The following is a 13,210-nucleotide window of genomic DNA, read 5'->3' as shown; positions in this document are numbered from 1 at the left end:
ATGTGGGCTCTCTGCTTCTTGGACTAGACTCAGGGTCAGCAAGGCAGGTTCTCTGGGGAGGGGAGAGCCACTGATGCAGTGCCAGGGAGACCACAGGTCAGAGGGCCTCTCCGGTTTTCCTGGAACTTCCCTTTCCCCGTCCAGCCCTGTGTGCTCAGGGCCAGCTCCATACCACACATGCAGGCACGTGATGGCCTGGTCGACAGGGTCGGCCTGGGCTGTGCTGGCCCGGGAGCGAGGGTGGGTGGAGTTTCCCACAGAGGGACTGATGCCTCTATTTCCCTGACTTGTTCTCCTATCTTCCGACCAGAGCCGTGTGGTCCAAGGCAAGGAGCCTGCCCACCTCATGAGCCTGTTTGGCGGGAAGCCCATGATCATCTACAAGGGTGGCACCTCCCGTGAGGGCGGGCAGACGGCCCCTGCCAGCACCCGCCTCTTCCAGGTCCGGGCCAGCAGCTCTGGAGCCACCCGAGCCGTTGAGGTAACTGACGCCCAGGCCGTGGACCCCAGGAGGGCGTGGCTTCCCTAAAGCCTCCCAGGCCTGCCGCACAGATCTCTGGGTACAGGGTTGGGAGGGGTTGATGGGGGGGTTAAGAAGCAGTGTTTTGTTCCTTCCTGCCCTGGCAGCAGGATTGTATGTCTTAGGCTTTCCCCTGTTTCAAGGATGCCCAGTGCCCCTTGCATGTCTTCCATAACAGGGAGCTCACTACTCACAAGTAGTTCATTCTTCACAATCTGGACACTGTTCCTGATCACATTTTAGTTGGCTGCTGTCCCTTTTGTGGTGGAAGGTGCACACCCAAACAATCCTACAGGACGGTCTGAACGGCCTAGAGGAGAAGGGGACTCTCACCTGCTCTGTTCTGGGCACTCAGCCTCTGTTAATGCAACCCAGAATTCTGGAATCACCTTGGCTAGCCACAGGGCACTAGTGACTCTGGACGTCAACTGAGCCTCTCAGTGTCCACAGTCTGTGCCTTCAGCAGCTGGGATAGTGCAGGCACAGCAGCTGGGGACTTGTGCTCGTCCAAGTCCCCACCTGAGCTGGCCCTGCTGCAGTGTCCTGGGCTGTGAGGAGGGGCTGGGAGTGTCCTGTCCGGTTCCTATTAACGGAGCACTGTCCTCCCAGATAATGCCTAAGGCCGGTGCACTGAACTCCAACGATGCCTTCGTCCTGAAAACCCCCTCGGCCGCCTACCTGTGGGTGGGCACAGGAGCCAGCGAGGCTGAGAAGACTGGGGCTCAGGAGCTGCTCCGGGTGCTGCGGGCCCAGCCCGTGCAGGTGGCAGAAGGCAGCGAGCCAGGTAGGAAGGCGCAAGGAGCCGGCTGCTCTCCGTGGGCTTTCGCTGTCAGCTTCCCTGTGCTCCTTTTTTTGGGGGGGGCTGTATATCCTGCGCCCCTCCTCAGTGCCTGTCTGCTAAAGGATGTTAAATAAAGGGGGCTGGATGAAAGGAGGGCTTTGGGGAGTGAGGGAGGGGCCTCCAGGAATCAGAGAACAGGGAGCTGAGCCTGGGCTGGGCAGGGAAGGCTGAGGGGGGCGGGGGGTCAAGGGTGAGGAAGAAGCTCTGAAAGACTGAGGCAGGAGTGACAGCCTCCCAGGGCCAGCGGCCTCTTCTGGCCCTTAGCCCCTGTGCGCCCAGCAGTGCCAGGGGCCGCCTCTGATTCCAGAATATAGGTCAGGGGCGTCTTTCTGCGGCACCTTCTGCTCCTGCCATTAAGCTCACTCCCTCCTGCTTGGTGCTTAACAGACCTGGGGAAGAGCTTGTCCCGTGAGACCTCCGGGAGGACGGACACGCTCTTTATCTGCCAGGTCCAACTCGGTGGCCACTAGTCACGTGTGGCTCATGGAATGTCACTGATGGGAATGAGTGAGAACAAGGAACTGAATTGTTAATCGTATTTAATTGTAATGAACTTAAGACTTAAAGAGTCCTGTGTGGACAGAGCGGGTACAGTGGGAAGAATGGGGATCAGAGTCTGGGGAGACCCGCCAGTCTCGTACGAGCTGCGCGCCCCTGAGCGTATGGCTGTCTCTGGGCCTTAGTTGAGTGGGGATAATTGTTCCCATCTCACGGCGCTGTCGTTGGCCTCAAGCCAGAAGTAGTCCCAACTGTGTCCACAGCCAAGTGGCCCTCACTGGGCTCCATGTCATCACCTTGGAGTCCCTCTTTGGCCCCCTGGGATTGAAGTGGAGGGTGGGGACCAGGAGCAGTGGGTGCGCTAGGGCCGGGTTTGTCCCAGCGTCTGATGAGAAGGGCTGGGGAGGCCAGCGTGTCAGTGGGCTCTTTGTGTGGCCTCCCCTCGCAGACGGCTTCTGGGAGGCCCTGGGTGGGAAGGCAGCCTACCGCACGTCCCCGCGGCTGAAGGACAAGAAGCTGGACGCCCACCCTCCTCGCCTCTTTGCCTGCTCCAACAAGATCGGACGTTTTGTGGTGAGCCCCTGCTTTCCCCTGGGGGGGAGGCGTGTGCTGAGGAGTGGGGCCCGAGGCACCGGAGGCTAAGAAGCAGACCTGACGGCCCAGCACAGAGGAGGAAGCCCCCTGCTGGCCAGAGCCGGCTCTGCAACTCCTTTGTGGGGAGCCTACCCTGGGAGGGAAGAGGGCTGGCCGTTCGCTTTCCATTCATTAACCTCTTCTGTGCTTTCCCAGATCGAAGAGGTCCCTGGCGAGTTCATGCAGGAAGACCTGGCCACTGATGACGTCATGCTCCTGGACACCTGGGACCAGGTGGGTAAAGGACAGAAGGGGAAGGCTCTCTGGGCCCGAGGGAGTGGGAGGACCCAGACTTCCAGTTCTAAGGTGGTCGACTGAAGGACTTAGAAGTGCCAGGTGTTTCTGGCGACACAAGAGCTGCTGCTGCTGCTGCTGCTTCCCCTTCCGTTTCCCCTCTGGAGCCTGCTCATGCTCAAGGTGGGAGGGGCGGAGCCTACTTTGCATACCCCAGCCAGGTGAGATGGGGATAAGCCCCCTTGCAAACTACGAAGCACCCTATGAATGCAAATCAGATGGCCAGCATTCTCTCCAGGCCTTTAGGAAGTGTGAACTCTGACTCTAAAAATGTCGGTAAAGAAAGTTGCACGTAGCAGCGTATCCTGAGCACGCGTGAACTGTCGGGGTCACCTGGAGGTTTCCACGTGCACCTCCTCCTGCTCTAGAGGACTCCGGGCTCTCGCCGCTTGGTCTCATAGGCACGGCCATTGTGTCGGACCTGGCGGGGGAGCGCCGTTCGTGCCCCCAGCCAGTACAGGTGGGCACAAGTAGGTTACAGGTGTTGGTATGGAAAAAGGCATGCGGGTTATGATTATTCCAATGGCTTTATTAACTGTGTGATGCCTGCTCACAGCTGTAAACCTACTTTTGCCCACCGTGTATTACCTGGGGACCTGCTTGGTGGCAGACACTCTTCTAGATGCTGGGGATAGAGCCATAAAGAAAGGAGACATTTCTCTGCCCCCACAGGGCTTCCGTTCCTGGGGCGGTGGCAGTCGGTGACCCTTGCCATCAGGTTGGCTTTCCCCAGAGTTGTCAGGGGTAGAGGCAGCAGCCACGCAGGCATGGGACACCTGTCTCCTCACATGCGTCTTGGGGTCCCCGGTTCGAGGGGCAGCACCAGAATGTTTGCGGCTTGAGCCAGTCAGCCCCTGTCATACCGGCTCCATCGGCTGCTTGATCTGTGTGTGTGTGTGTGTGTGTGTGTGTCCGTGCACTCCGCCGGCTTTGGTGAAGTGCTGCGGTGTGGGGATCCTGGGATGAGCACAAAAGACCGCCCACCACGGAGGGGCCAGTGTAGTAGGGAGCACATGTGAACAGAGCCATAAAATGGTTTTTATTGCCCAAAACTGTTTTATCAATGGTGGGTGCTTTTCGAAATACTTTAGATATACATAGAAGTGGATGATACATCAAAAGCAGGTGAACAGGTTTTCTTTGTTGTAACAAACCTTGTAAGAAGACTCAAGGTGGCAGTTGTGGTGGTGAGTGGTTTTCACTCCGAGCTTTGGGCCCATGCCGGCCCAGCCACTGAGACAGGCCGGGCAGACTCTTCCTCAGTGAATATTTGTCTGGTGAATAAGCCTGTGAGCGCATGTTTCTCTGCTCACTTGTTAACAGATAGTTGCCTATAAAGGGGTAATTTGTGAGCCTCTTGAAGGGGATCTCCAACTCACGGCACCCAGTTGGCGGCGTTAACGAGTGATGCAGGCTGGGATGGGGAGACGTGAAGGGGTGGTGGAGTCTGAGGCAAACTGGAACTTCCCATCTCGAGGGGCTGCCTCTGCTCGGCTTCCTCCACGTGAGGGGCAAGGCTCCTGGTGGCCAGATCCTCCAGGTTTCCCAGAGAAGTCATAAATCTAGATTTAATATAGTCAGCTGGCAGCTAAATTTGTCTAGAAGGATGCTGCAGACCAACATAGGGTGATGAGTGGGCAAACAAAGCGTGTTTGTCCGTCACTGGTTCGCAACGTCTGTTCCAAGTCCTTCCAGTCGTCTGTGGGCTCCGTCAGCTGGGAGACTGTCCAGGCCCCGCGCCTGGAACCTCCCGGACTCCTCCGCTGCCGGCGAGTGTGGCCGGCGCGCCTCATGCGCTTTTTACTTCACATCTCCCCTCCAGGTCTTTGTCTGGGTTGGAAAGGATTCTCAAGAAGAGGAGAAGACGGAAGCCTTGACCTCTGGTGAGGGCCCAAGTCAGCCTGTGGGTCTGTTTCAGGGGAGGGGTGGGAGCGGCTTCCTTAGGAGCCTAGGAGTCGGTGACAGTGAGGTGGAGACTCCCTTACTCGAGGCCCCTCCCTCGTGAGCACTGCCCCGGAGGTGAGAGAACAGCCCAGCCCCTTCAGAAAGCCCGAGTCCATGCCAGGGACAGGAAGGAAGAGAGAGCAGCTGCTCCAGGTTCCCGGGACGCCCCAGGCCTGAACTTGTCAGGGTTTAGGGGATGGAAAGCAGATCCCTGGCAGCTCAATGGACCTGGTTTGGGGACTAGGAATCCCAAAGCTGGTTCTTTAATATCTCCCAGTAGAGGACAGCAAGAGAAAAATGGTCCCAGCTTTGTAAGGCAGGAGGTTAAACTGTGACCCGTCCCGTCCTGTGTTCCTGGGCGGGGGGAGGTGGGGGCGGAAGAATCATGGGCCATTGCCTTTAAGGGATAGTGGTGTCCAGTGAAGAGACTGGGCCTCAGGGGCAGCAGGACCAAAGCCACCGTAGGTCACTCCCGCTCTGAACTGCCTCTCCCTGGCCGGGGAGGCACTGAGGGTCTCTGGGTTTTCTTCCCTTGCACGTGTGTGTGCAGCTAAGCGGTACATCGAGACGGACCCAGCCAATCGCGATAGGCGGACCCCCGTCACCGTGGTCAAGCAAGGCTTCGAGCCTCCCTCTTTTGTGGGCTGGTTCCTCGGCTGGGATGACAACTACTGGTCTGTGGACCCCTTGGACAGGGCCCTTGCTGAGCTGGCCGCCTGAGGAAGGGCAGGTCCCATCCCTGTCCCTGGTCAGTGCCTTCTAGAACTGCCCAACCTTCAAAGAGACCTTATAGCAGGGCCACTCAGATGTGTGTGTGTGTGTGTGGGTGTGTGGGTGTGTGCGTCTGTGTGTTTTACAGTAGCCAAAAACCCCTGCAAAAATTCAGGGTCCCATCAAAATTGTCTCAAGTATCTGTGCTTTTGGGAATTGAATTCAATAAAAGCTTTTTTGAAGTGTGTTAGCCTGCTGTGGCTCTGTATGTGCTGGAAACCATTCCGAGGGTCCCCAGGGAGGGGCTCACTGGTGCCTGGGAACCAGCAGAGGAGCTGCTTCACCCTGTATATTAACCCTGGTCCTTCAAGAAGCAGGTGCTAAACTGAGATGAGACGCGCACTGGTCGTACCAGGGGAACTGCCATGTGGGAAGGAACGGAGGGACCCGGGGAGGGCGGGGGACACCGCCAGACCCTGGGGCCAGTCTGAGCCCAGTAAAGGGGAGGGGGATAACTTGGGTGGACGCAGCTCACACAGCCGGGCAGTCCAGGAAGGCTCAAGAGAGCGTCTACAGAATCCTTGAGCTGAAGTGAAACATATTTTTCTATTGGTATGGTCCTATTGTGGTGGTGGGTTTTTTTGTTTTGTTTGTTTTTTTGTGGTAAACTAGACATAATACATATCATTGTGACCACTTGTATGTGGACACCTCAGTGGCTCTGAATACCTTTCCCGTGTTGTGTAGCCATTCCCAGACCATTGTCATCGTGTTCGTTAACCAATAATTTCTTGTCCCCATTCCCGCCCCGCCCCCCATCTCTTAGCCCTTTGTAACCTTCACTCTGCTTCGTGTCTTGATGAAGACGCCTATTCCAGGTGCCGCGTATGAGCGGGGTCACAATATTTGTCCTCTGTATCTGGTTTATGTCACTTGGCATGTTGTTTTCAAGGTTCAGACTTTCTGTATCGTATGTAAGAAAATTTCATTCCTTTTTGTGACGGAGTGACATTCCACTGAATGTGTATGGGTGTGCCCCTGTTTCCAAAAAATCAAGTCGGGCCACTTTGCTTTTATGAAAGATCTGTGTTTGTACAGTAATGGCTCTTATGTAAAAAAAGTCTTGAGATTTCTTTTGGTTAACAAAGACGTACTCACCTAGGTCTTTCAGAAAGGCGAAGCAGCGTAGCTTCAAGCAGTGTAGCTTTTGAAAAGCAGAGGCTACTCTTTACGCCATTTCAGCATAGGAAAGGTTTCATGGGAATACTCTAATTTCGGACAGCGAGGGGGGCCTGCCTACCACATTTGATTTTGCCGTTGATGGATACGCAGGCCCTTTCCACCTCTGGCTATTGTGAATAACTCTGCCATAAACAGTGTGTAGATATCTGTTTGGTTGGAGTGTTTGTGAAGCCAAAGTCCACTCAGCCAGTGAAGGAGTAGTGAGTCTCCAGGGAGTGGCCATGGTGTGTCCCATCTCCCCGGACACTCCGTCATTGTGAGGCATGGCCTTGGAGCGCCTGTGGGGATGGCATTCAAAGCCAGCAGCTGGGGCTCCTTGCATGGAGGAGACAGTGGGCAAGGTGCACCCTGGTGGCCACCACACCCTGTAACATCTGCCCCGACCTTCCCGGCTTCCTCTGGTTCCCACCAGTCATTCTGCTGCCCCGAAGCTCCCTGGAGGTGTCCCTGGAGGCTCCTAAGATTTGCCGCCTCTGGGGCTTGGGGGCGGGACTTCCTCTGTTCCCCCCTTGGCCCCCTGAGCCCTGACTTGCTGCTTGTGCTCAATTGTCACAAGGTCCCTCTTAGACGTTTCCAGGGACTCATGCCTGTACTTCTGTTCTGCGTGGAGGTTCCGAACCATCGAGGCACCGCTGGGCGCCAGGCCCCATTGCCTCCCCTCTACCCTCTAGTCTTTTCTCACCATGTTTTCCCCATTCATCCATGCCACTGCCCTAGCCCCATCCCAACCCAAGTTATGAGGTGACAAAAACCAGTGTGAGGGTGTGTGTGGTGGGAAGAGTGTGTATATATTTACACTTTTGTTTTCAAAGCTGGCCGGCCACCCGAATGGCCCAGGGAGCTTTTTAAAAGCGTAGATTCCCCGGGGGCCTTACCTCCAGAGAGTCTCATTCATTGCAGAAGTGATGAAGGTAGTGGAGAAGGAATTTCCCAGGACATCCAGTGGTGTCAGGCAGCGTGTGCAGAAGTACAAAGACAGGGAACTGTGAGGGGGATGTTACCCCCAGGGACAGACAGCAGACCAGTGTGCCTGCGGCAGGGCGTGGGGAGTGCTAAGCCTCAGAGCTGAGAGTTTGTAGAGCTCGTGAAGGGCCTTGAATGCCACGAGAAGGCTTTTGGACTTGACCTTGTAATGCCTGCCTGCCTCACGACACCTGTGCTGTGGTCAAAGCAATCCGCTTGACAAATGGGAAGTTCTGGAACAAAAGCAGCATTTACCACCTGGAGCTTCTGGGGTCTTCACTGGAAGCTGCTGGAGGCCGGGCTCTAAGTGGACCTGCCATGTGCTTTGTTTGCATTAACTGGTATTCAAGGCGGTTTCTGGGCCCATTTCGGTTTATTGGTGGCTGCAGCTTGGAGACAGCCCTGCAGTGCTCCAGGAAAGGAAGTTTTCAGAAACAACCGAATTTCTTGGATTTCGCATTTTCCTCAGGGGCAAAGTAAGTGAATCAGGAACACTATCAGTCACCCCAGCCACGCAGTTTCTTTTCCTGGCAGTTTTTGAGAGACCTCGGACTCCATCTGCAATGGAGAAGTCATTGTGAAAGGTCGTGATGGTGCCACAGGGCCGTAGAGACGGCCCTGGCCTGGGGTCCTTGTGTCCTATTTCAGGCAATTCGGTTCGACAGATACTTACTGTGTACATTGTGCCAGACAGTGTGCAAGACACTAGAGATAGAATAGAAAATGTCTTAGGAGCCTCAACTTCCCCACCTGCAAAGTGACGCTAATGTAGTGAAATGGTGCCCAGCTGGAGGGGGTGTGATGTGGTGGTGCCCAGCTGGGCTTTGGGGTCAGACCAGAGCTGTCCTGGCTGCACCACTTACCCGCAGTGTGATCTGACCCAAACTCTCGGTAGCTTCCTTAGCTGCAACGTGGGAAGAAGGACACTGCTTACACACTGGGATTCTTTATGATGATGAAGGGAGTTGTGGCTTAGTAACATGCCTGGCCCATAGTAAGTGCAGAAAAATGCTACAAAAATAAATAAAATCCCCCTTCTTTTTTTGTGTGTAACCAAAGAGCCTAGCCCACAGCAGGACCTAAAATACATCCATGGAGGTCAGGACTGTGGATCAGAAAGGTCACTTTTGCCCGTAAGCAATGGAAAACCAACCTGAACCAAATTAAACCATAAGCACACTCTCCTGCCCTCCTACAAGATAGTTCACAGTCTGGGGTTGGGCGGCGGGGGGGCTTTCACGGTTAACAGAAACCACTGGGCCTGTCTGGGGCCCATCAGTTCTCTTGGCTCTGCCGTTCCCAAGCAGGTCGTGGGATAGCTGGAGGCGTTCTCAAGGCCACACAGGGCAATGCCCAGAGGAAACAAGAAGGGGTGGTTTCTAGTTTTCCCAGAAAAGAGAGGAGGAAGTGTTCCCGGGTCCACAGATAATCTCTCCTCTCGTCTTAAGAGCCCACAGAGTCACATTACCATTCCTGAGGAACCAGGGGCCAGTTAGATTCATCGGGGTGAAGGGGTCAGGATCTGGAGTTGAATTCCTCTTCCCCTGAAGGGAGAGCTCTAAGGCCGAGGTACCCAAGCAGAGTCACGGATCCTCGGATGGAGGAAGGGGGTAAATAGATGATCGGCCGGTGGCCACTTCTGTTGGAGACTTTTGCTGGGGAAAAGTCTCCAGGGGCCAGATGCTGAAAATAATCATTCATAGTAATGGTTCTTTAGTCTTGTGGCCTCCGGTAATTTCCAGAGGAATTGACTTCCAGCCTATTATTTCCAGAATCTTTAAGGGGAGATTCCCAGCCTCCATTGTGGTGACCAACTTTCCAGAGCTTGCTAAAACCTCATTTTATCATTGGTTTCAATTTCCTTTCTCAGCAAACTGCTCTGGCTGTGCGGTGGATTGAAAAGGGCTGGATCCTATTAACAAGTGCGAATCCTTTAGGCCACAGGTGGCGAACACAAGGCCCGTGAGCCGAATCCGGCCCTCCACCTTGCTTTACCCAACCTGCACCTTGTTACTGCCCGGTGGCAGTGCCAGGCTCTCGCTTAACAGTTAAGGAGTCCGTCCTAAAATCACGTTCGGCCCATTGAAGGCAACCGTTAGGCTAATGTGGCCCCTGGTGAAAATGAGTTGGACACCCCTGCTTTAGGCAAAAGCCAGCCTGATCTGAGCCCAGCTGCTAAAATTTTAGATCTTAGAGATTATCTGGTCCAGCAGTTCTTAAATCCTTGGACAAGCAGAGTGGTGGGGTCAGCGTATCCCCTGAAGTTGTAGGCAAATTTGTGCTCTATAGCTCCCAGCACATTCTTAAAAGGTCTGAGACCCAAACAGATTGGAGTCCAGCTTCTCACTTACAGACGAGGCAAATGAGGCTCTGAGGGGCGTCTGGTGTGGGGGGAGGGGGACACTCAAGGGCAGTGATTTTAAAACAGGGATTGTAGAGTCCTGAGATGCTTCAGTGATTTTACAAATATTGGATACTATCTTTATTTTTCTTTTTTGTTTATTGGTTTTGCCATTACATTTGTTCTATTCCCCCCCTTCCCCTCCACCCTGCACACCCCTCCCCCACCATTCCCCCCCTTTAGTTCATGAACACGCGTCTCAAGTTCTTTAGATTCTGTATTTCCCCTACTATTCTTACCCTCCCCTATCTATTTTCTATCTACAGTCTATGCTACTTATTTTCTGTACCTTCTCCTCCCTTCTTCTCCCACTCCCCTTTTGCTAACCCTCCACGTGATCTTCATTTCTATGGTTCACTCCTGATCTAGCTGTCCTCTTAATTTGCTTTTGTTTTAGGTGGTTGTTGATAACTGTGAGTTTGCTGTCCTTTCACTGTTCATCTTTTTTAATCTTCTTTTTCTTAGGTAAGTCCCTTTAACATTTCATATAATAAGGGCTTGGTGATGATGAACTCCTTGAATTTGGTCTTATCTGAGAAGCACTTTATCTGTCCTTCCATTCTAAGTGAAAACTTTGCTGGATAGATCAATCTTGGATGTAGGTCTTTGGATTTCATGACTTGGAATACTTCTTTCCAGCCCCTTCTTGCCTGTAAGGTGTCTTTTGAGAAATCAGCTGACAGTTTGATGGGAACTCCTTTGTAGGTGACTGTCCCCTTAGCTCTTGCTGCTTCTAGGATTCTCTCCTTCATTTTAATCTTGGCTAATGTAATGATGATGTGCCTTGGTGTGTTTATTCTTGGGTCCAACTTCTTTGGGACTCTCTGAGCTTCCTGGATTTCCTGGAAGTCTGTTTCCTTTTACAGATTGGGGAAGTTCTCCTTTATTATTTGTTCAAATAAGTTTTCCACTGGTGGCTGTTTCTCTTTCCCTTCTGGTACCCCTATCATTCGAATGTTGGAATGTTCAAAGATGTCCTGGAGGTTCCTAAGCCTCTCCTCATTTTTTTGAATTCTTGTTTCTTCATTCTTTTCTGTTTGATCATTTTTTTCTTCCTTCTGGTCCACTCCATTGATTTGAGTCCCAATCTCCTTTCCATTACTATTGGTTTCCTTTGCATTACCATTCATTTCAATTAGTTTAGCCTTCATATGTTCCTCTAATTTGTGACTAAAATCAACCAGTTCTGTGAGGATCCTGATCACCAGTGTTTTGAACTGTGCATCTGAAAGATTGACTATTTCTTCATCGCTTGGATTTATCGGCTCTGAGGCTCTGAGTTGTTCTTGAGCCATGTTTTTATCTGTTTGTGCCTGTTACATATGAGGAGCGGAGCCTTAGGTGTTCACCAGGGCGGTGCCACCCAGGTCACTGGTTTGTGACGCTGTATGTGGGGGCGGGGTCAGAGAGGGAGCAATGGAGGTCCTCTCCTCTGCTCACCCAGTCTGCCTCTCCACTCACCCTCGCCTGTTTATCTGAGCAGAAATGTGCGAACCCACTGCCCTGCGCTGTGCGGTCTCAATGCTCACCTCTTCACTGGTTTATCTGCACGCAAATGCGCGACCTACCGCAGACAGCCAGCCGCGCCTCTTCCCTGTGTCCACCCGTACCTAGCCAGTACCTGGGATCCGCGCCTTCGGCTGCTTGCGCACCACCCCGGTCGGGGATCTTTTTGGCCAACCTGCTCCGCTGCTGGCTTCACCCCTCTTACCGGTTTAGCTGAGCATTTCGTTGTTTTCAGACTCCATATTGTCGATTTTCTTTGTGGTTTGGTTGCGTTTATTGTTGTTAAAACTTTGTTGTTTTTAGATTTGGTTGTGTGTGGATGCAAGGTGTTTCCACCCACGCCTCCATCTTGGCGGAAGTGCATACTATTTTTAAAGTGATAATAAATATCAGACACTTGAAAGAAAATGGAGAAATTAATGGAATGTAGAGCCTGAATTAAGACTATAACTGTCTTTTGTAACTCTGATTGGTTTTTAAAACTATTGGTTTTGGTACTATTGGTACTATATAGTACTATTGGTACTATTGGTTTTTAAAACAGCTTCACCGATTCACATGAACAAATGTTAGGTGTGTGGATTTAAGAATTTATCCTAATAAAAGACACTTTAAATCTTTTCCCAATGTACGGTTTCCCTTAGAAAAAAGGGTGTGGGGGCGACTGCTGCTAAAAAGAAGATAGAAAACTGTGGGTTCACTATTTACCAGCTGAGCAACCTTGGGAAGACCTGGCACTGTGAGCATCACAGAAATAACACGGTGTGAAGGGCTCCGGAAGCTCAGAGGGCCGTGAAACTTGGGTTTCCTCCAGCTCAGGCTAGTGTGTTGTAACATTTGATGGTTACAAAACCCCAGTCTCCTCCCCTCACTTGGACTCCACTTTGGCCTCAGTCCGATGGCCTAAAGCTAAAGCTGAAATGAACTCTGACAGTCTTGCAAAGTCATTTTTTACACATACAGTGACCACCCCCGGTGGTGCGTGTATGGGGGTGGTGGAGGCAGGCACTGTCCCGTGAAGACGCATTTAGACACCTCGAGTCTTTGGCCTCAGACAGTCCATGTTTAATCCCAGCCCTGCTCCTTACCGACCATGTGACTGGAAGTTTTAACCTTTGAGCTTCAGCGTCCTCATCTGTAAAATGAGGACAATAAAGTATCTTCACCAAGTTGTCTTGAGGATAAAATGATAGAATGCCTGCGCAAGAATTTGAGCCCGGAGCCAGGGACCTGCTGCTCCACACACAGTAGCCATCGATTCCAGACGGTTCTTCAAAGGTGGAATGCTGCAGGTGACGCCCACTGGTTTTACATCATCGATTTCTCCTTTGTAAGTCAAGGGTCTGCCTGTGCGAGCAGCTGGGTGGCAGCAAGAAGTGAGTCCTCTCTTGCTTGCATTAAGGCAAAGGGAAATTAAACCAGCCGAGGTTTCGGGGGTGCGAGGACTCAATCTCTGGGGAAGTGTGTGGGCAGGTGCACTAGAGCGAGAGGTGCCAGACAAGCTGCTGTAGCCTCTCATCTTCTCCTGGCCCTTGAAGAACACGTGGCCCTCGAAGCCACGGCAGGCAGTGCAGGACTGGAGCATCTGATGTGCCACTTCGGGGAAAGGAAAACCACGTGCACTGGACGCAGGAAGAAACAGGCCCGCACCCGAAGA

General features: G+C 52.7%; 1 protein-coding gene across 4 annotated transcripts in view; it reads left to right on the top strand.

Moving 5' to 3' along the window:
- GSN (gelsolin) overlaps window positions 1-5,691 on the top strand; it is a 49,504-nt gene extending 43,813 nt beyond the window's left edge. For all 4 annotated transcript variants that reach the window (XM_053656354.1, XM_053656352.1, XM_053656351.1 and 1 more), the window contains 6 exons: window positions 311-481; window positions 1,130-1,304; window positions 2,308-2,432; window positions 2,649-2,726; window positions 4,609-4,669; window positions 5,281-5,691. In XM_053656354.1, coding sequence (XP_053512329.1) covers window positions 311-481; window positions 1,130-1,304; window positions 2,308-2,432; window positions 2,649-2,726; window positions 4,609-4,669; window positions 5,281-5,450 — 780 coding nt within the window. In that variant the 3' untranslated portion in view covers window positions 5,451-5,691. The remainder of the gene's footprint in view (window positions 1-310; window positions 482-1,129; window positions 1,305-2,307; window positions 2,433-2,648; window positions 2,727-4,608; window positions 4,670-5,280) is intronic.
- The last annotated feature ends 7,519 nt before the right edge of the window (window positions 5,692-13,210 follow it).

Source organism: Artibeus jamaicensis, unplaced genomic scaffold, assembly GCF_021234435.1.
Source record: "Artibeus jamaicensis isolate MK-2021 breed Jamaican fruit bat unplaced genomic scaffold, CSHL_Jam_final scaffold_1964, whole genome shotgun sequence".
Lineage (NCBI taxonomy): Eukaryota > Metazoa > Chordata > Mammalia > Chiroptera > Phyllostomidae > Artibeus > Artibeus jamaicensis.
This window is presented reverse-complemented; position numbering and strand designations above follow the sequence as displayed.